The sequence below is a fragment of the Rhea americana genome, unplaced genomic scaffold (assembly GCF_003343005.1).
Source record: "Rhea americana isolate MKP2758 unplaced genomic scaffold, rheAme1 scaffold_74, whole genome shotgun sequence".
In the NCBI taxonomy this organism is placed as follows: Eukaryota; Metazoa; Chordata; class Aves; order Rheiformes; family Rheidae; genus Rhea; species Rhea americana.
In genome coordinates this window covers 601714-624428 of record NW_028186912.1, presented here as the reverse complement: position 1 = coordinate 624428, position 22715 = coordinate 601714, and the positions used below count along the sequence as shown (strand labels likewise).

Here is a 22715-nt window from a genome sequence, read left to right as displayed (position 1 = left end):
ACATGCATTTGTAGATCTCAAAGTGCTTTCCCAAGGTGAGTAAGCATCATTATCCTCATTTTTCAGATGGAGAACTAAAAGATTAAGTTACTCCCTCTAGATCACACAGCAAGTAGTAACCCAAAAATAGAACTCATTTTCCATATGTAACACCCAGTTCTGTATCCACTGGAGCACGCTCTGCCTTCCCACAAGCATCAGTCACACCTAATCGGCTGCGCAGAGCTGAATGTTGGGCAGCACTCAGAGAAAGTTGCTTTTTAACTCTTAAATTCAAGGCTACACCTTTTCACTTACTTCACAGACACGGACCTTTCCAGGCACCCTACTAACAAGACATTCACAAAATCTGTTCTAGTTAAACCCTATGCTAGTTACAATGCTCCTACAGCACCAAGTAGGGAAAAATGCAGGCAACACAGATACTTCATACTGTTCCACAAAATTGTATCAAGGCAGKATACCATAACCATGTGTTATCCTAACATAAAACCACAAAAACATCTGATTAAAATAAAATCTGGCTGGTATTCCATAYTGATACATAGGAAACATCTTTTGCCTAAGTAAAAAAGTTTTAGTGGGACTGGATATATTTACAAAAAATGTAAACCAAGATACTAAAAAACAATCACTCAGTCAATGGTTGTTAAAATATTTAAGTATCTCTGAGAACACAGAGCAGAAGAATGGGAAGAAACTATTCGAGCCATCAGATGCAATTACTTGTGATAGCAGCAGACTGCATTACATCTGTTTCAAAAAATAATCGAGTTTAAGTCTCCTCGGATGGCGAAGCCATTCCTGAGGTAATTCCAATTCACCCAGGAAGAACCCAGGCCAGAGCTTATATGATCAATAAATATATCCAGTTATATAATAACTGGTGCTAACAAAGCTTTGAAACAATAAAACTCATGAAGTAGACTACAAGCCAATAACTATTTGGAAGGACTACCATTATTTATTTCTCCACTGTCGGATTTTGCAAATTCATAAGCCCCTCGCTAATCTCTGCTAGAGGCTGCATACCAGACAAGCTCAATAGTCTAATCCATTACTGTAGTTCCCGTATTCCCAGTAATTCTACCAGGTGACCCTTACCCAAGAAAAAGCAAATCATTACTTTTTTTTTTTTTTTTTTTTAAACACCTGCTAGAGTGGGTATTAGAAATAGCTTGAAAGTAATCTAAAATGATAAAAAAAAGTTCTCTCTTGTAAAAACTACCTTGGCAATTGAGATATTAAAATACCATTTAAGTTGTGCTCTTACTCTGAAGAGATCTCCAGCTGAACATTGAGGTAGCTCATGTTTAGTATTTCTCAATGAATAAGTGCACTAAATTTGTAATTAAACGCATTTATCACCTGGTTTGACACTTCTGCAGCTCAACCTCGACTTTTATCAAATGCTATTTTTTCTGCTCTATGCATCATCACTTTAAGTTCTCAAATTGGATTTTAATCAAAAGTTTTGTAGAGGATTCACATGACAGAAAGCAGTATGATTTCCTGGAACTTTGAGTAGTACAGAACAATAAAAACACACTGCTGATAATTGTTATTATTAAAAGAATACATTGAACACACCAAAAAACCTAGCAAGTAAAGCAGTACCACTTCTACAATCATGCTGTAATTCAACATGCATATTTAATGACAATACTCAATTATTACATCAAATGTATTTTCTGCAAGTACCTCTCCATTACAGCATCAAGAACTTTCCCCTCTTCTGCTGTAAGCTTATCACAAACTTCTCTTGCTAGTCACCCTTGATGTTTTCCCCCAAATTATCCCACTGGGGGTTGGAGAGAGAGRGAGGGAGGGAGGGGAACAGATCCAATCTCCTCTCCTCAAATCCTACTTATCTCAATCTATGCTGCTTTGTCACAACCATATGCTACTTCCATTTTTGCTCCATTCAGCTGATGCTACCACTGGAGCTTGTATCCAATGGTTGGTTCTCCCTTGTGCTAACATGATCCTGAGACACAACAAATTTCTTGCTACTAAAGCAGTATTTCCTTCTCATTATTGTTTAAYATATATATAATTTTTTATTACTGAATTACCATAAACAGTGCGCTCTGGGCTCTACATACTTAGGATGTTACAGTTTGTTCAGAAACAAATTGTAACAGGCGTACGTGTATGTGTGTGCACAGGCATGTGAGGGAAGTGTATTATACATACACATCTAAATCATTAAAACAAATGAGTTGCAGGACAGACAAGGCATCATGCTGTACACTGCAGTTTTATTCAAGGATATTTTGTTTTTATAGGTTTAAAGAGACTCATAGTATTACTGTAAAACAATTGTCATATTTATACTTTCTATAATGTTCAGCAGCTATGAATTTAGAGATAAGGTTTATAAAAGCTGTATTCAATTACAGTGCCGAATGATTTGAATAATAGACTGTCTGACATATTCCAAGATAAGTGGCTGCTACATTTCTTTGATATTAGGGTCATATACTGTACTTATCTATTTTTACTCCATGCTCCCCATTGCGTAGTAATAAATTAATTTCTTACTATTAGTTTGGCATGTGTCCTACAGTTAAATTCATTTTCTCTCCCACTGAAGGAAAAAAAGTTTTCTGAAGTATGACAACTATCCTTATTTTTAGAACTAGCAGTCACAGATTAAATTCAAAATACTATTTTAAGAGGCATATTCCCCCCACAAAGTCCTAAAAGCCATTTTTATATATTCATTTTTAGAAAATTACATGATGGTACTGAACAACATGTGACTACAGTTATTTAACTACTTGCATGCARGACTTTACAATTTACAGAATTCATTTGAAAGAACAGCATTCAATCTCAGTGTTTAAATTTTGTTGCTTCCTGAAGCACAAAACACAGCAGAATAACCTCACATCTGTCTACAATTCTCATCAATGGCAAGAGTAAAGTATATAGGTCTGAAAACAGTATATGGCCCTACACAGGTAATCTTTATGCAGACAGCAACAATTATTTCTTACATGACTTTGGATAGTTTTCCGAGCTGGAAGTATGCAGAAATGTTCTAGTTCCTTTTCTGGCTGTGCATTTTAAGCAGAACTTTTTAGTATCAAGAAAGACGCATTTTGCGAAATCAACTCATTTATGCAGAACTTCTTCCATTGCTTAGCCTGTGCCTTTTAGCTCCTCCTATCTCATGCTTCTGTTTTTTTTCAAACTACCTTCAGGAAGATGGAGGACAGCAATTTTGCAAAGAAATTGTAGCAGTTCTAAGGAAAGCAAGTACACGTATGCAGGAAGTGGAATGTGTTCATGTATTGTGGATGATGAAAGAATGAAGGACAAATAAGGGTTGTTCTCAAGTATTAAACATTACTAGCTGTTCTCTTTAACTTATCCTCAAAAAGGATAATTCTGAAGTAAAGCAGAAACAGTCAYTTTTAAGCCAAATCATTACCAAGAAAACAAATTACAGCCTGCATTTTGAGCTGTTAAAACATTAAAGGATAGCAATTGTGGTTACCTACTCCTGTGTCGCACCAGTGCGACTCCTTGTTAAACTGCAAATTTAAAACGGATGCACAAAATGATTAAAGTTAAGAAAAATAAAATAAAACAAAACCAGAACACTAATCATTATTCTCCTGCAGCAAAGGAATGCCCTTTACCTCCATGACTTTGCTAAGCTTAATTATACCTATAGTTTTGAGATTCCCTAATGGAAAGTGCTACAAAGCAGAAAGCACTAACAGAATGAATCATGACACATACTGATACACCACTGATTGTAAATCTATACCCTTTTTATTTGCACCCAGGGGCTATGCTTTGTATACTCATGAAAAATTACTTGTAAGTAGCAAAATGTCATAGTTGAAGGCATGTATGGAGAACAGCAGGTTAAGAATTAACAATATTTGATTTTATGTAGTTTATTTTTCGATATTGTAGCAATTAAGAGAATTTGGAAGATTTGCATGGTTTGGATACTTAATTTGTGAATACAAGTTTATTGGAGGCAAAGAAAAAGCCCGATTGAAAAAGAAGGTTAAAATCCTTTGATGTCATCATTCTTAAACATGCAGTATTCATAGTTCTTCCACCTTTCAGAATGTTACTGTTACACATCAGAAAAAGCTGTCCAACTTGCATGTAAACCAGAATTTCWTGCAGCACCTTACACAGATGAAAGTATTCTTAAAAAAAAAAGTTAAGTTTCCCATGCACCTTCTTTAAGGCTACTTACATCAATGACTGATGAACCTGACAGACTTAAACCCTCCAGGTCTGCTGCTAAACTYGGGGACAAAACAGTTGCTGCAGGAACTGCCACAGGAGATGTCACAAGAGAGACTAGAAATAAAAGAAAAAGTAGATGATGCTTAGCTTTACGGAAATTTAGAATACTGTGAAGGACAACAAGCTATTTTCATTAAGTGTACAAAGATTCTAAATCTTGATCCAACTCATTTATGAAATCTGAGGAACTGCACTACAAGGCATAGCCAAAAAAACTCTACTAGCTTTACTCTGCTCTTCCAAGATTACATTTTAATCTGTTTTTCAAAATTGTGATTTTTAGCACGTTGTTATAAAAGTATTGTTAATTCATAGGTTAGAACGCACAGATATTGTCAAAGAAATATCCATTGGTATCAGAGGAAACAAATTCACTTGAAAAGAAAGTAAGTTCAGACATACAAAATTTTCTCAAAACAGATGTTTTGCATACCAATATATTCCAAATTTTGAAATTGTTTCTCAGTTTTAAAACAAACAAAATTATGTATTCTAATAATTATGCTTCAAAAATAAGTTGACAGTCTGAGTGATACATATTTGTGTGTTAAGACACTGGAACGATAAATGAATAATTGTTTCAGACATTTAAATTTTCATTGAATTAACTGAACTGAATTTATCCCATTTTAAAAAAAAAGAGATTTTAATCAAGATACTTACAGTCATCTAAATCTAAGAGAAACACATCTTTTTTATTTGGAGCTTTTCTGTCTTGTACTGTTTTTTCTTCTTTCTGTCAAAAAAATATGAATATTTCAGCTTTTGTCATATCAGCAAAAGAATGTTATTCTACACTTCTATAATAGCAAAGTGTATTTCTGTTTTAAAACAGAATAAATATAATTAAAAAATCCATTTTTAGAGCTCAGCATTCAGAGAATTCACCTGGTGAGAAATATTTCTTTYTATAAACAAACTAAATAGACTTGAATACTAATATTGCTGTTTCTTAACAGAATTTAATTACTGGGCATACATAAAAAAAGCTGGTTTCTGTCACAATAAAAGATTTTAATTTTTAACTTTTGAACTGAATTTCTGAAATTAAGATTGGCAGAAATGTAAGCAAAGGGTTAAGTGGTAATAGAATGATCTCAGTGACTTGATAAACAGAACATTTCTACAAAATTTGTTTCGATACAGCCAAATAAAAGGTTATAAATATATCTAAAAGAATGAATGTTGGTCATATCTGGTCWGTGAAGATTCAGGATAAAATTTAAGTGCCACAGCCGGAAAGCAACTCAAAATGAGCTGCCARTATTGTGGTTTAGTAAAAAGGATTAATTTCTGAATCTTGCCAGAACCTGGACARCATCCTCACTGCTGGATGCTCAGTCTGTCCTCATGCTATTCCTATCTACTCTGAAGTATTCTTCATCTGGATYAGCTGCAGAACTACTCCTGTCTTTGGTGTCTCTGGGTCACTCTCCAGATGAAAAGCCTTGTCTTCCTTTTAGAGAAACTGTCCATTGCCCTTCGTCCTTAAACACTGCTCATAACCCAAGATATTCCAAGTAGCTTAAACATACTGCTTCCAGGAGTTCCACTTTCGTGAACCTTCCAATTCACCAGTTTTGCTTTTCAATAGCATATGACAGCCAAAATTATTCTGTTAGTTATTTAAATAAATTAATAGATCTAAATAAAACAGTAAAACTCCATATGCCCACCCTGCCCTCTATTTCTTAAGCATTACTTGCGAGCTATCACAGTTCTTTCAGGCATGCAGGACTTCCTAYGGGAGCCTGGAGTCCTTCTCACAAGCTCAGTGGTTAGAATCAATTTCTTTATCTGGCACTAAAATAAGAAAAATCCCCCAAAAATCCCCAACCTCTTTTCTAAAAAAATACACTCCCTTTCTTCTAGCATCTCTCCCTCATGATCAGTTTCAAGCAAATACTAACTTTTTTTTTTCCTTTCCCCAATTTGGGGGGAAATTCCAAGGATCCTTCCACTGAACAAGGGCAAAACCAGTTTTATATTCTCACTATTTGAATGGGAGCTATTTATGTCAATGACTATCAGGCCTAATCTGCAATAAACTGACATTATTCTTCATTTTCTTCCAATAAACCATGGCTCAAAACAGGCAGCATTCACTAGCATGATTATTACAAATATTCTTTATGTATTCTAGGAGAAGGAGGATGGGGTGGACAGAACAGAATGGAAACCACTACTGCTTGGTTATTTACTTCTTAATTCACATACTTGAATGGTCCTCATCACAATTCAAGTGTTCTATCACCACTGMTTTATTTGGCCTAAAATACCCCTATGGATCAAGGAAACATTACAAAATACTTTTAAAATAGTGCTAATTCCTTAAATGCCTTGTCCAAAATCAGCCATCAACAACAATCTGTTGTAGAACTAGTTCTCCACAGTTATATTGGTCACAGCGCACCAGACTTCCTTTTTCTCTTTCAGGGTAAGTACTGGCAAGTCATGTAGTTGCTTTTGGCTAACTTATATCACCTGTAAAATAAGGATAAATGGTATACTACAAGGTATAGATACTACTCAAATTACTCATCTGTTAAGCGTTAGATAAATCATTTCATGACAATTGTTTTAGACCATTTCAAATGTTTTTATAGCTCTGCTTGGTGAATATTTAGCACTGAAATGCATGATCTGTAACCCTTGCACTGTAATTATATAATCACACCTTGCTTAATTTGCTAAGCTACAGATTTAAGACACTCGTATACACCAAAAGACAACACAAAGAAATTGCATATATACATATATATATATACACACACACACACACATTTTAAAAGCTCAATTGCCTTTTTTCCTCCCTACCTCCACTTGTCACTAAGATTCAGTTCTATCTTCACTTAAGATTAAAGTTCAAAGGTTTTTTTTTTTAAGCTGTAGTTCTATATTTGCTAATCATCCCAGCAGAGATGGGATTTCTCCATTCCCTTTTACTATGCAGCCAATTAAATTCTATGAAAAGTGGCTCACCCACACGAGAGGCACAAGGAAGACGATTCTGAATATGCTGCCAATGACAGCATTGCTAGGCTAAGATGTTTAAGAGGAAAAAAACCCCAAAGTCAGAGYCAGGTTTAAGAACAGCGCTACATGTAGCAAGCTGACTTCTTTAAACATCTAAGCAACCACCTTTAGCGAGATCAAAGGTTGTGAAACTTGGCAATGCGGTAACAATATAGAATTAGCAATACAGTAACAACGTAAATGACTGGGCGAGTCGTTTGTCAGAAGAAATGGGTCAGAAAGCCAAGGGCTGCTACCTGCTCCGGCACCGAACTGCTGAGGATGAACGGTGGGGAGAGCGAGGCAGGAGCAGAAGGGACGGTGACCAAGCCCCTTCTTTTCTGTTAGTATCGCYTTCCCATTTAAGGGGTCAGAATAAAGCGTGCTGGGTGACAAAAGATTTTAGGACACATCTTAACCAGGCACATCTTTATTTTTGGACGCATCCCCAAGTCCCAGAAATTCAACAGAGCTGCTTACATTGATTTGTCTCGTTCAGAATTTGACTACTTTCATTTAAATAAAGCTTTCCATACAAAATTTTCTTTCTGTTTACCTGTTCACTGAAAACTCTTATGATAGGACATTCTTTAATGTCACAAACACCACAAATCAGGCTTCAGCTGAGGCTTTCTAGTATCTATTTTACCATTCTAAGGTAGTTACTAAGTACATATTACAAAGCTTGGTAAGTAATTCAATAAAATAAAATCCATTTCTGCACTGATAGTATTTTACTATGTACTTCATCTTTACAAATGGAAAAAACTCTTTGAGAGGGAATATATTTTTTACATTTTAAAGCCACACCAGATTCCTTTCAACACTGAAAAAGGGTAATAAATGTTATCCTGTAGTACTTTTCCCAGACAAAATAGAATAAAATTAAAATTAAAAAACCCCAATAATCTTAAAAGAGAGAGTTAAGTACAGAATCACTACCTCAAGGTAATGCATGGCAAGAAAAGCTTCCACTACAAACCTTATCAGAATATAGTACTTAAGTACAATCAGTTTGCTGTATTAAAAAAAGAAAAACCACAACAAAAAACAACCTTATTTTTCAGGAAATGTAGAATTTGAAGCTAACTACATCAAGATAAAGCTCATGTTAAAGTATGATCAAGTCTTATTTTCTACTTCAGCCAAATGTGTCAAACATACTCAGCCACTTATGAGATACRGATCTGTTAGTATGCAAGTATATACATATAAACACACAAATATTTTTATATCTATATGGATATTTCTATAGACATAAATGTATGGGCACATATACAATAATGGTGTGCATATGCTTCTTTAAAAAACACTGAAGAAATCAATTTAAATTGGTCTTTCCTGTTACAGGCATGATTATTTTTTTCCTTGTTTTTTTCAAAGAAAAGAAAATTCATTGGCTTTCTAGGAATAATAAATAGCCAATGACTGCAAACATTACCAATAGATATTTCTACTGAATGAAAAAAGCCTTGCATTCCAAATCAAGGCAATAAAAAGGTTCTGATGTGTCTGGCATTTCTCTGTAACATTATTTTTCATTTTTCTTTCTTAAAAATAAGACTACAAGTTCCAAACAGCTTCCTACCTAGAGATCCAGCTACAAAAAAGCTGAATGCTAAACAAAGAAGTTAAGCTATATTCCATCAAACATTTCTCCATTTGCAATTCATCTTGGTAATAGAGATAGAACCTGGTGAATGCATATAGGACTCGAAGCAGGAGATTTCTCTTGCTCAATGCATAATTCATGTGCTCCGCCTGCAAAGTGTGTAAAATGAAAATTTCACACCGCAGCATGAGCCATGGAGCTGCAGAGAAAAGGCAGATGAAATCATATTTTGCTGTGTGAATTTTATTTCTTATCCTTCCAATATTTATACAAAACCATCATTGACAATCCAAATGCATTGACAGATCACCCACTGTTTCCATTGTGTTAGCACTTGAAAAGAGATCAGGCAGAAAGACAGACAATTTGTTTTCGTATATTTTTTAAATAGTGGATCAGGTTTTTAACAGCTGAGTGACTGTATTATACTCGTGTTAGGAGGTCAACAGTAGCTCATTTCAAAAATCCCACTGTAGACACACCTACTTGAGGCAACATCCTCAAATCTGCATTTCAGTTCTACAATATTTGTATGTACAGTAGATTACGCATCTAAACACCTCTATCCACCATTTCAAAGTAAAATAAAATAACACAGTGCAAGAGACTGACTCTTCTACTCACTGCAGCTCAATTACAGAGAGCATGACAGCTTTTTCAAAATGAATTCTTCTAGAGAGAAACATGAAAGCATTAGCAACTTATTCAGAAAAAAAATCTGAAGTTTTTGTAACATATTATTTGTATTTTAGCAAATGCACAAATTAAAAGCCCAGGTGACTGTTTAAAGCTTTGTTCATTAGGGAAATTCTGTTAAGCATACACTGGTATCCAACCAAACATACAGAATAGAAAACAATCTCCAAAATATTCTCCATGTAACAAAGTTCATAATTTGTGTCAAATTGACAAACTTAAAAACAGACCCTGAAAACTACTCCTCTCGTCAATATGTATTTCACAAAATATTTACAGTTTTATTCACAAGGGGAAAAAAATGCCTAACGAATCACCTCCCCAAATACACTGAGTAAATTAAGAATGCACTGCAATAGGCCCTTCACTGGAATAAAATGAGCCATGTCTTTTCCAGTAAAACCTTTCAGGAGAACTATATGCATTTTTGAGGGCCTAGCTGAAACAGTCTGCCTCTTGGGTGACCTGGAAAAAGTCAGGCAGAGGGCAGAAAAATGCCAAGATTTTCATGGAAATAAAATAATTGTGGGTGGTTCTTGTAAAATACACCTTGACACAAGCACTTTAATACAAGACTTTCAATAATGTCCTTTAATCTGAGTTGATTATTGCTTTCCTTTCCAGTCTGGAAGGACCATTTAGGTTATGACCCATTAGCTGCAACTATTGTCCTGATATTGCTTGAAAATACATAATACATAAAATTCTCCCCTCCACCTCCCAGTCAAATAAGTTTCTGAATGCAATCAAGTATCAGAAACATTCTGGGTTATTATAAAAAGAGGCACCCAAAAAAACTTAAATGGAAACCAACTTTTTGGTCCTAGAGATTAATAGAGTACATTGAAAAAATCCTATACATTCAAGAGCATCAAACTTTTTTTTTTTTTTGCATTTCATATATGAGCATTATTATTTCCATATACTAGCCCATCAGCCACACTCTTTACTCCTACATTTAATATTTCAATTTTAGTGGGAAGAAAAATGTAAGGAGTATGGTTTGAATAGATTCTCTATGCTATCTCCTTACCTCCTTCCTTGTTGCCATGCACATTAACCCTTTGCTAATTGCTTTAATAATTTTTGTGATGTTTAAAAGCTTTACAATTTTTCATTTCTATGCTTTCTAAGTGATCAACTGTTATGGCGAGTACTCAAACTCTCATTTTTCCTACTGAATTGCTTTTCAGGTGCTTTTTAATCAAGTAAGACTTTAAGACCACTCCTGCAACTTTCTTGTTGTTAAGATTCATGTGCTTGATAATTTTTCGTTAACTTCATAGAAACAATCCCAAGCTTCTTGAACCCTCCATTTCCCTTATTATTCAGTACTTTTGACTTCACACATTCTCTTGACTGCTCAAATTTTGCTGCTTTAAAATACAAAAAGCTTCTTAATGACAACAGTCTTCCCATTCCCTGTGAAAGAATCAGTAGTTTAGATACTGCAGTGAAAGAAACCATGAGCAATGGCCCCAGGTGTCCCAAGGAAAATGGACAGAGGCAGCAGAGAGAGAGGACGCTGTCGCTTGAACGTGGCTTTGTAGCGGCTGCCCAGAACTAAGCGGGTCACAGTACTTATTATTTTTTGGTGAAAAAATACTGTGCTTACATGAGAGGCTGTAAACTGTTGGAAGAATGAATTCATCTAATATCACAGGCGTTTATGCTGAGAGGATTTAGGTTACATTCATTGTGCAACCATTTTTTGGTAAATTTCAGCTTGGTCTCCGGATTAGAAAAACTTTGACATTAGCTCTGTTATCCAACGTGGTATTTGGGCAAAAAACAACCACCAAACGACAAACGTATTTCCAGTTCTGACGTGTTATAATCTCACCTTATCTTTTGTTTTGCTTTGTAGAAGGCAATAGGTTAAAAGTTGCTTTAGGTCTCTTTCTTTCTTTCTCCATTCTCCCAGAAAGAAACATGCATTGATGGTTACATGCATCTTTTCATATTTTAAAACATTTGTTTTTTTCATGTTTTACCTTACTAGAGGTAGCTCTTCCAGATTTTCCAGACTCAGAGTCACTTTTAGGGTCTGATTCTGACTTGGAGTCTGAAGAACTTTCTTCTGATGAACTGGACTCAGAATCAGAGGAACTGGATGCGTTTTTCTTGTTGATCCCCTTTGCTTTCTTTTTAATGTCCTCTGAATCACTACATATAAAAATATAAAAATATATATACATTTTTAAAAAGATACAACTTAGAACCACCAAAGAAATGTGCTTAGGAAGTACTGCATTCTACATTAAGATTTTGAAGTTTTAATAAATTAATTTTAAGTCATTTAATATTCCTTCATGATAATGGAAACTTGGCTGAGAAAACAGAAATGGCAGGGTTTAAGTGAACACAAAATCTTCCTATCACATTACACAATACATCATCATATATAATCTAAAAAGGGGAAAAGGTCAGATGAAAATATTAACATCTGTGTGCATTAAACTTGTGACATTTCAGAAAGAAGTGCGGGCATCCTTTTACATAAAGGAACTTTCAAACTACTCCATCTATGATTAATAAAATCTTGATGGGTTTATATGACTTTTGCAAAATAACATCCCTTTTTAAAATCAATACATGGATTTGAATTGGATATGAATCCTTATAAATCAATCCATCTAGAAAAAAGGCTTACAATATCTATAAATATTTCAACACATTAAAAAGTTTATAGAAAAGTGCTACTGCAGTGTTATATTCTGACCCCTTCGGTCACAGAGCAGCTTGCAGCTGGCAGACTTACAGACTTCAAGGGACAGTATTCTTCATACAGTGCAATTCTGTTTACCAAGGCAATGCTGGATTATGTTGTCAATATTAAGAGCTACAAAATATTATAAAATCTGCTCTATTTGTTTTTAGTAATAGCATCACTACAAATTAGTATATTAGTCTTGTCTCGGGAGGGAGTTACTAGCTAGAAACACCACTGGAAATAAAAACTGTTTTTTAATAGTTATCATGGGGCAAATAAATTAGTATTGCATATAGAAATAAAACATCCTCTCTTGGCCCTGCAGGCAATCAATTTATACTTTGAAATCAGGTGTTTCATGCACTACCTGATTCAGCTTCCTCCTCAAGACAATAAATTGGATACTAAAATGCTTTAAGAGTAACAAGGTCAATGGTAATTAAACAAACCCAGACCACTTGACTATTAAGAGTCCCTTTGGACTCAAATTAAGTTGTTACACATTTTTGACTAGCTTTATGAGCAGTATAAGAGAATATACTATGCTGTGATACTGTTTCAGACAACAACTATTTTACGAAGGAAAAATACAGGGAAGCGAAATTGAAAAATATAATAGAATGAAAGTTAGGGGGAACATTTTGTTCTTCCCAATAATTTTCTAGGATGGAATTAACAAATGTGATGATAATTATTAAAAAAAATATTAAAAATTAATCCACAATAACAATGCCCCACTCATGTAATTAAAGTTGAAATCTAAAAACTAAATTTTAATAGTCAAAAGATTTTTTCTGAAAACAGCAAAGTTTAAGAATCTAAAAATGAAACAGGAGTACATGTCACAGTCATGCAGCCTATCTGATGTTAAAATCATGATGAAAAACAAGAAATATTGAAATTAAGTTGTAGCATGACAAACATGCATTTCATTAACAATCTATATGAGGTCACTGAGAAAAACAAATAAAATCCACAAATGTTTATTTAAAGTTTCTCCTTCACTACTCCTATGCAGGTAGTAACAAAATTGTTAACATTTCTTATCACTGAATAGGAATAGCTGTTGCTGCATCAACAAATAAGCCACTCTGAATCCATTAAATCTTTTTTATCTGTAAAGCAAGTTGCTGCTCAAAACACATAGCTTCTCTTGAAAATAAGATCTGAAGATAAAACAACAAAATATGACTTCACTATACATCAGCCAGTTCTGATGGGTAATTATTGTTTACCTTTCTGCTTAAAATTTCAGATGTTATTCTAATGAAAAGAATTTACTGGTAACTAGCTTTTTAACTTTGCGATGATGAAAAGCCTGTATTAATTTAACCTACAGATTTCATTTGTTCTGAACAGGAAAAACAATATAAATCACTTTTAAAATCATTAAAACCTGACTTAAATTAATAAAGTCATAATTAGGGCATTATGCTGTGTTTGTTATGGAAGTGGCAAGGCGAGCTGCTTTAATTACTGTCTGTAATAAAAGGAGCAGAGTGCGTACTGCGCCCCAATCAGCGTTGTCAGCCACGACTGAGCTGAGCTGCAAACTCATCAAGTGAGCTGGCAGCAGACTACAGAGTAAAGGGCGATCATGTCTGCAGAGGCCACTTGCTGACAGCAGTGGAAGAAACAGACTCCTACAATCCAAGGTATTAGCCCCAATTACTCAAAATTTTAATGATACTTTAATACATGATAATGCTGTTGATAATGGGCAATCTTAAAAAGCGCTAACACTTAAATATCTTATGACCGTTTCCCTTCACAGCCCTTGCCTCTAATATTTGGATCATAATCTTTTTAATATAACATTATTTAGAAAAATCAATTGTCTTAGTTACATAATGGCAAAGTGTTGAAGGACTTAATTTTAGCTCTCAGCAAAATTGCTGCAAAAGGTAATTAAGTGTTTCATACAACTGTTTGATCACTAATTCAGCCTCCCAAGGTTACATCAATTTTCAGAAAGCCACCCAAAATTTTACTGAAGTCAGAAATTAACTCCAAACATAAGAGTAGTCTTATTAATGAAAACATGATCTCAGTTCACATACTAAATACATATAGGTAGAAAACATATACAAGTTTTAAAAAACCCGAACTAATTGAATGCTTAGCAGACTGYTTACAGCAACAGTACTCTAAAGCCTAGTAACATCAAAAGAATTTTTTTTTAAACACACATGCACGACCTACCTTTTCTCAGCAGTTCTAGATGTTTTCTTTACTGTACTTTCTTTGCCATTTGACTCACTGTCGCTTGATTCTTCACTGGAAGAGGAACTCCCACTACTCTCATCACTGCTGCCTTCCTCATCTTCCTTCTCACTTTCACTGCCAGACTCGCTCTCTGACACAAAAAAACTCTTTCACATTTTTTTTCTAAATATTTTACATAATTTTTAATTTCAGGATCCAAATTAATTTTAGAATAACTCATATATTAGCATTTTAAGATCCACTTGGAAGTTTAAGCATTATTTATCCAAGACAAAARCCAGATGATAAAATTACTTTCCCCTAACATTTACAAACTTTTGTTGGTTTAAAATCTGTTATCTTTAGCATACAGTCTGGTATTTTACCAAATTAGAACTCGTAATAATAAATTAGTTGTAATGCGGATCCTTATCACTCTCTTCAGAATTATATAACTATCAGGAGTTGGAAATGACCTCAAATTCCTCTAATCTATATATTCACTTTACTGCAAGATTGTTTTTAAACCAATTGCTTAATTAGATAATCTACTCTTGCATACTGATAGTGATGATGATTAAACCACTGATTTAAACAAATTATGCATCCTCTAATTAATCCTATAGTTACAAAATGTTCGGATATCTGAAGTGAATATATTCTTGTTTCAAAGACAATTAGACAATTAATTTCCTGACACAATTCTTAAGTACTTCTTTTCCTCTACTTATTTCCTCAGCTTGGGAGTGAGAGGGAAGAAGCTCCACCTTCAGATCTGAAAGTCTCTCTTTTCCGTTCCATCCACAATGCTACCATTTCTTTTAGGTGTGCAATGCTAAACACTGGCTCTGTCTAAACTCTGCACCTAGTAGTCCTCCTTTGCTCTGAAGTTTAGAAAGGACCAGTGAGAATCTTGTTCTTCACCACATCAAAAGAGTCTTGGGGAACTACCTATCCAGCATTAGGTGAGACACTGGTCAGGAGTTCCTCAGCTCAGTTATTTTGATAGGCCAGTTATCTTCTCCATCATTACCCCAATAATCAGCAGACAATACTGTGTAGGAATTCAAAGTAAAGCTGTAACACAATCACAGTTTACTAAAAATTCATGAAATACATTTAACTAAGTCTGACCATTTGTCAACACAGCAACATGCTATTAAAATAGTACTTCACCAACAATAAACTTTAAAAAAAAAGTTCAAGATTATGATTCCCATCAATTAAGACTGTACGCATTCTTCCCTCAAAATGTTAGGTGCATTTAGATTTAACTGGAGTAACAAATCCTCATTACTTATCAAATACCAAGTTGGAGGAAAATAGAATACCAGCTATTTTAACTAGGAAACAAAKCAAATTCTAATTCATTTATTGATTACACAATTATCAGATAGTTCACATTTGCAGTGAATATAACTTTTTTCCTCAAGTTCCTTATTTTTATATAAACTTTACCGGGGGGCAGGAGGGGAGGGTGTTTTTTTTTTCTTTTTAAATGACTCCTGCTCTGACAATAAAGTTGTCTAYGCTATGGACATGTAAGTTACTCTTGCAATATCTACCTGTTGTACCTGTTGCACTGGTGCTGGCAGATTCATCTTCCTCTTCTTCTGATTCAGAGTAAAACTTTTCAGGAGGTTTCTCTTTCTTTGTCTTACCTAGAAATACAGTCCATTCTTTTGCCTGTAAATAAATTTTAACTYACGTTTACTTTACGGTCAGAAATATAAAAATAGATGCACATTGTGGCAAAGAATAACTCCTGCAGTAGTAGTATTAGGCAGTTTCTAAATAAATGTTCTCAGCAAGATGAAAGAAACTATTAAACTTCCTATTATTTTACACAATTAGGAGCACTAAAAGTTTTGCACATACCTATAAAAGGTGAGATGTCTATTAGAGAGGCCAGAAGATTTACTAAGGTGGATTAAAAGCGTCAGTAACCATAAATAAATTTCTATGCCAAAGAACCTGAAGTCTGAGGGCTATATCTCTGGATGTAGCTCAGTTTAGCCTGTCACTGGACTGAAGTGAACAAAGGGCAAATACAGCTAGTCACCACCTTTATCATCCCAAATTTTAAAGGTGAAAACATTGGTAAATCCAGCARACAGTAGAAGCTCCAGTATGTGCAGGGCAATCATATTTCACTTCATTTGCAATTCTCAAAGTGAGAATTTTTCTCACAACCAAGAGAAGATCAGAATACTGCAATAATGCTTTGGCCAGACTCCTCTGCCATTCCTTTAAGCCTACAGTAGAAGGCCATGAACTCAGACCAGGAGAAAAACCAAATAGGTAGATATCGTTATCAGAGTGATTGATACAGGTCTGCCTCAGTGACAGCTGTGATCTGGAACAAAACTTTTGAAAAGAGCCCTAACAATGAGCTTGAATGGTGAATGGCTCTAGAAACACCGGCCTCTTAAATGCCAAAAGCTATGCAAGCTTTACAATTTTCTACCTAACAATTAGTAWTTAGAAAGCCAAGATTCTTTTGGATATGAATGACAACTTAATACTGGATTGCAGCTTAACAATTCAGACTCACTCATATACATTGTATAAGCACATACAGCATTAGAGAAACCATAAACTTATTGACAGTGAGGCCCTCTCCAAAGGGAAATATTTTGACAAAAAACCTTGGGGAAAGGACTTCTGTGCTTGTTTTGAGGTTTAAATGGCTGGGGGTAGATGTTTCCTCCTATGTTACAGACAGACGTTATTCCATTTGACCAATTTCCTGCAACTCCAGCAAGAAAATACATCAGGTAATAATTTTTACTTGATAGAAGATGCCTCCACACCTTATTTTATGCAACTCCTTCTTTTATAATACCCTCCTAGAGCTGATTTCCTTCAGACTCTCCTTATATCAGCTTCTGGAATTTTGTAGACAAGTATCTTTTTTTCTGAAGTGCATATARGAAGGTAAGCAAGTATATTAACCTACTAAGGAGAAATGCCTATTCTACCACATCATTCTATGTACTGGCCTCTACATATACATCTGTTTTTTGGGGCGGTTTTCTATTTTAAAGTTTTCGCTATCCATTCTCTTCCTACTACCTTAACTGCAAATTACTCTATGTGCAAATTAGAGCAGAAGTTGCTCATGACAAGGACTATACTCTTTTTTGGTTTTATCTGTTACAACAGCATATCTCTGGTAGTATCATCATCATGGTATATTATACATTATATTATTACTGTATATTATACATATACACATTTCAGCTTCTGTTGCAGTTCAATAGCTTTCACCTACTTTTATGAGGACTCTGGTTCCTGATGYATAAATCACAGCTCCTGTACCAGGGCACAACTCTGCCACAGAGTTTGCAATCTAGTAACAAGAAGTTCTCTGTAGGCAGAAGACTGGCTCTGTCACACCAAACTGCTAGCACACAAACAGCTGCCATTTGCTCTCTATAAAAACTTWGCGAATTCTGTTCTGACAATCTAAAATGCCAAACCTGCTCTCTTCTGATCTTTACACTGTGAAACATAAATGATTGTTTCCCTTGTTGCTGCTTCTCTTTATACTACCATTTCTTCCCCCCTTCAAACCTGGATTTGATTAAGCACCTGTACGCTACCAAACCTCTGCTCACCTCYTGCTTTGACTTTCCAGCAATTCTCACCATTAACTGCAATTAGCAACCCACTGCACAGGCCAGAAAAGATGCATGGTACCAAAAGTGAGATGGAGGGCAAGAAAGGTATTTAAGCTATGACGGAGGTAGAGGCAGCCCATAAAACTCAAAAACCCGCAAGACGGCTCCCGTTTCTTTTCACTAAAATGTTCCGTTTCCAGCATAGGCTGAAACAAACTGAACAGACAACGTTCACGTGCACCAACATTTTCCAGTAAAAAATACGTCTAAAACTTAAAGAACTATATTTTAATATAATGCTATACACCTACAAGTGCCTTAAGGAAAGTTACTTTCAGTGATGTCAACGTACCGCCTCCGCGGCTTCGACGTTGCGCAGGGCTGGGTCGGGTGCCACCTCTGGCCAGTCAGACAGCTCCAGATAGCCAGCGGCTTTACTGTTCAGCGTGTGCGACAGGGTGCCGAGCTGGAAGTGATCCCGAGCTATTAAAAAAGGGGGGAGGGGAGGTATAGACCAACAAYGTGAGCTCTACCACAAAGAGCAATCTTAATCAGGGCTAAAGGTAATTGGCATTATATTACCTCAAATGTCATGGAATAAATATAAACTAGGAAGCTCTTCATAGGTCAAAAAACTGATTTCAGTCCATAGATTACAATAATCTCCCCCATAATGGTCAATAAAAAAGCTAATCAGTCAGTGTGTTTAGAGGTGTTGCTCTGAAATGTAGCTTCTCTAAAAATTACTTTACTGTGAATATTAAGAATGACAGCACAGTTAAACAATCCATATACATGTCTTGGCACAAACACATCCAGAATTTTAATAGTTTTTCTTCAAAATGGACCTGCTTTCAGAGCTTCAAAACCAGGATTAAGTTAGTATGAAAATTAAAATTGCAAAGCATCATAGTAACACGGCATTTTTAATTGAGATAACCTGATAACCTTTTAACCTGAGAAGACAGACAGKAGTTCTTATTTCTGAAAAACAAGAAAATGCACAAGGAAAAATCTCACTTTGGAAAAAAATAATAAAAATCTAATCTACTGAGATTCATAAAGCATTTACAGTAGCCACATTAACAATCTTCTATTAAAGACTAGTTAAAAGACTAATGATGTTTTTCTAAATGAAAGTATATTTTTTCTTGAAAGACACCCCTGGTGTTAATTGAATCAAATTTAAAATCAACATGAGCAGAAATGGATCAGTTTGTCTGGRATTATCATCAGATAAATGCAATGTGCATGCAACATATAGACCTTGCTCGCTGAAAAGCGAGTAAGTGCAGCGAGGATCTTGCATATTAATCACTTCTATTTGCTAAGTGACACAATTGGTGAGCACAGAATATGCTGCCACGTTCCTTTACACAATGTGTTTAGACCAAATGATTTTGGTGGTTGTACCTTTAAAAGGAGACTCAAGCAACGGGGCAGGTTTCTGTGCCAGAAATATTTTTTTGGCATATTTGCTTAAAGCTCCACTCTTCTCGTTCGGAACAATAAGCTGCCTAATAAATCTTGTACGGTCTCTGATGTCGTAGCTTTGATCATACTTGCCGAGATTTAATACATACTGGGTAAGCAATTTTGTCTGTGGAAAAAAACAGGACAAGAACAGAATACAAGTTATTTATGATTATTGATAACTCTGGATAAACATATTTAAAGAGGTAATAAAAATGAATGGTTATGTCAAACAAATGTTGTTCCACAGGGAATATGCATTTCTAAAGCTGCAAATGGAATTCTGAAGCCAAAGCACATGTCCTCTTCTGTATTGGGGAGGTGAATGCTGAGCACTGAGAAGCAGCCATGTGCTAGATTATTAAACTGCTGAAGTGGAAAGAAAGGCATCATTAAAAAAATAATCATATATGGCAAACCCGCTGAAGGGTCTACGTGAGGATAATGAATGTGGAAATACAACTAAAAACATGGCACTCAAAACTTAATCGGAAAAATATGCAGGACATCAAAACATCAGAGGGTATTAGGGGGCTGGCAAACTGCTTCTGCTGAGGTGTGTTTTATGAAGAGATACTGTCCCTGGCATAAGCAGTGTCTGCACTCTGACTGCACTCAGTTACTTTATCCTGAATTATGACCCATTAAAGCAGACACATGAATCACTGAACTGGATTACTGCAAATTATTTGCAGTGCATTTAGCTGTTACTTTTTCATAAAAGCAAGCTGCTGATGCCCTCTAAAAACCAGGATAAAAGACTTCTTCCATTTTTTTTCTTGGAGCTTAAAGCCTCTGGTAATATCGGTCATTTATTTATTTATGTAAGAGAGCAACTTATATTATCACAGCTTTTTACAGCATAATAGGATTTCCTAATTTGATGTCGGAGAATATTAACATGTATTAAATAATTTTAATAATTCAGTTTAATTTTTAAAATCTGGGGAGGAAAAAAAAAAAAGGATGACTTTCTGGTACCTTAGAAATACAGTAAGAAGAACAATAATGCTGAACAGACTTGTATCCATTAAACAGCTTTGGAAGTAGTATGCTGTTTTGCTCATATTGACATTATCCAAGCAAATAGGAAAAAGGGTAAAAATCATCTGACATAAGAAAGTATATTCTTAGTTTACCAACACAGAATGGATGAATAAAACAGGGTTAAAAATGCATTGTCAAAGAGGATTTTTTTCTTTATACTAATCATCCTATGTATATTTTTTACATCAATATTGCTTGCTAATTGTGCTATGTTATAAAAATAGCAGTTTCAATTATGTGAATATCTAAGAAATTTAGTCAATTGTGTATTGTAAAATTTGCTAAAGAAAGTTTAATAATTCAGTTAATAGTTTAATAAAAATTTTGGTTTAATAATTTCCACCTCGAGGATGCAAGTTGGTTTTTCTATCAACGTAAAAATACTACTTCAGAATATTTCTACTGCCATAAATTAAATACATGGTAAACAAAAGAAATAGGTTTTAATTTTAACTGCATATAATTCAACATATGCAAGCATTTCCCAAAATGCCCCGTGGTACCAAAGATTTAAAGAAATAGGGCATATTACATTTGAATAATGTTAGAAGTACAGTTAAAAATATGAAAAACTTTCAGTGAAACACTTTTTTCCTTAATTCTTTTTCCTCTCTGCTATCCAAGGATGGTTCTATGAAAAAATACTTTATCTGCAAGGTACTGTATTAGCTCTGGGAAAGGGAAATACCTTCCTACACATTTTGTAGCTTACTGGCAGCCATTTCTATAYCAAGGTATAAAATTTTAAACAACTACATCAGACAGAATATATGTAATCTGCACTCATGCAGGGCTTATGCTATTTTATCTGAATGGAAGTGGAAAAGTAGCCTGAATTAAACAAAACCAGGGACACTTGCAGCAGCCTTTGCCATCACTTCTCTGTAAAACAGAACAAACCTCCTTCGCGCCATGGCAGAAGCCTCAGCAGAACGGATCACAGGACACAGTTGTGTTTGCTGGCAAATTGCTATAGGGATGGCAGAAAGTTGAGGGCCTGCCTACCATGGTAGGCACTTTTTCCATGAGTATAGATGGAATGAGATGAGATGCGATCCTGAAAGGCTGCATTTTCTTTATGGAGTCACCCCCTCCACATTCCCCTCTCTCTTCCTCCTCCTCCTCTCCCCCAAAATATCTTTTCCATATCCTCTATTTAAAATAATAATAATAATAAATGTTAGGGAAGAATGCTTCATATCTACAAGAAGTTTCCTCTCAAGTATCACAAATAGCTTAAATAGTTTTCACGAAAACAAGAAAATGCTACTTTTTTCCTGTCTTATGGCAATGCTACTAAACAATCGAAGCTTTTCTACATGGATGTAGCTAACAGAAACAATTAATTTTAATTAAAATTAAAAAATAAATTAATGAATACCCATCACCTTTGCCAAAAAAGGAAGATCCATAAGAAGCTGAGATTTATTTGAGCAAGCAAGTTAATCCAGTGAAATATGGCAGAGGCTGCACACAGTGACTACTTCASAGCACAGCAGGACCAAGTGTGATATACAGATCTGGTACCTATAATATCAAATACCAGCATCACTTGCTCTCTGGACATGCTCTTTACACAGACGTACTATCTCTTTTATTCCCCCCAGTGTTAGCATCTACTAAGACTGTTTGTACTTATTGAATAGGCCCAYGTGAGAAGTACATTTCAAGTCACCCCTCAGTAACATTTCTAGAACTTTCTAGTAGCAATAGTCCTATTAATTTAATAGTTAGCTTTTTGGTAGATCCCCATTTGAACAACATTATAATAAAAATCTCAAAGGATGAGGTTCTACAGCAATATGATAGCAACAGCTATCTATCCTTTCTTTGGCATCGTTAGCCTGCAGTAATCGACTCTACATATTTAGTTGCTTTTGACAAGAAGATTGGGCTAAACTGTGTTTGAGAGAATATTTGTACGTGTACTAGGACTACTTAGTAGAAGTCACACTGGAAAAAGTTGCATGTTACACAACAGAAACACATTGAAACCCCTTTTTCCCTTCCTGTTAACATAGTAAAAAAACAGTTCATGTGTTTTCTGCAA

The 22715-nt window shown here is 35.0% G+C and overlaps 1 protein-coding gene across 4 annotated transcripts in view; it reads right to left on the bottom strand.

Moving 5' to 3' along the window:
* AP3B1 (adaptor related protein complex 3 subunit beta 1) overlaps nucleotides 1–22715 on the bottom strand; it is a 143879-nt gene that overhangs the window by 42462 nt on the left and 78702 nt on the right. For 2 of the 4 annotated variants that reach the window (XM_085322106.1, XM_085322108.1), the window contains exons 16-22: nucleotides 19559–19745; nucleotides 18498–18628; nucleotides 16088–16208; nucleotides 14520–14673; nucleotides 11599–11770; nucleotides 4945–5017; nucleotides 4229–4335 (exon numbers count right to left, since the gene is read on the bottom strand). In XM_085322106.1, the coding sequence (XP_085178232.1) occupies nucleotides 4229–4335; nucleotides 4945–5017; nucleotides 11599–11770; nucleotides 14520–14673; nucleotides 16088–16208; nucleotides 18498–18628; nucleotides 19559–19745 (945 nt within the window). The remainder of the gene's footprint in view (nucleotides 1–4228; nucleotides 4336–4944; nucleotides 5018–11598; nucleotides 11771–14519; nucleotides 14674–16087; nucleotides 16209–18497; nucleotides 18629–19558; nucleotides 19746–22715) is intronic. The other 2 variants (XM_085322107.1, XM_085322105.1) reach the window with 1 other exon arrangement.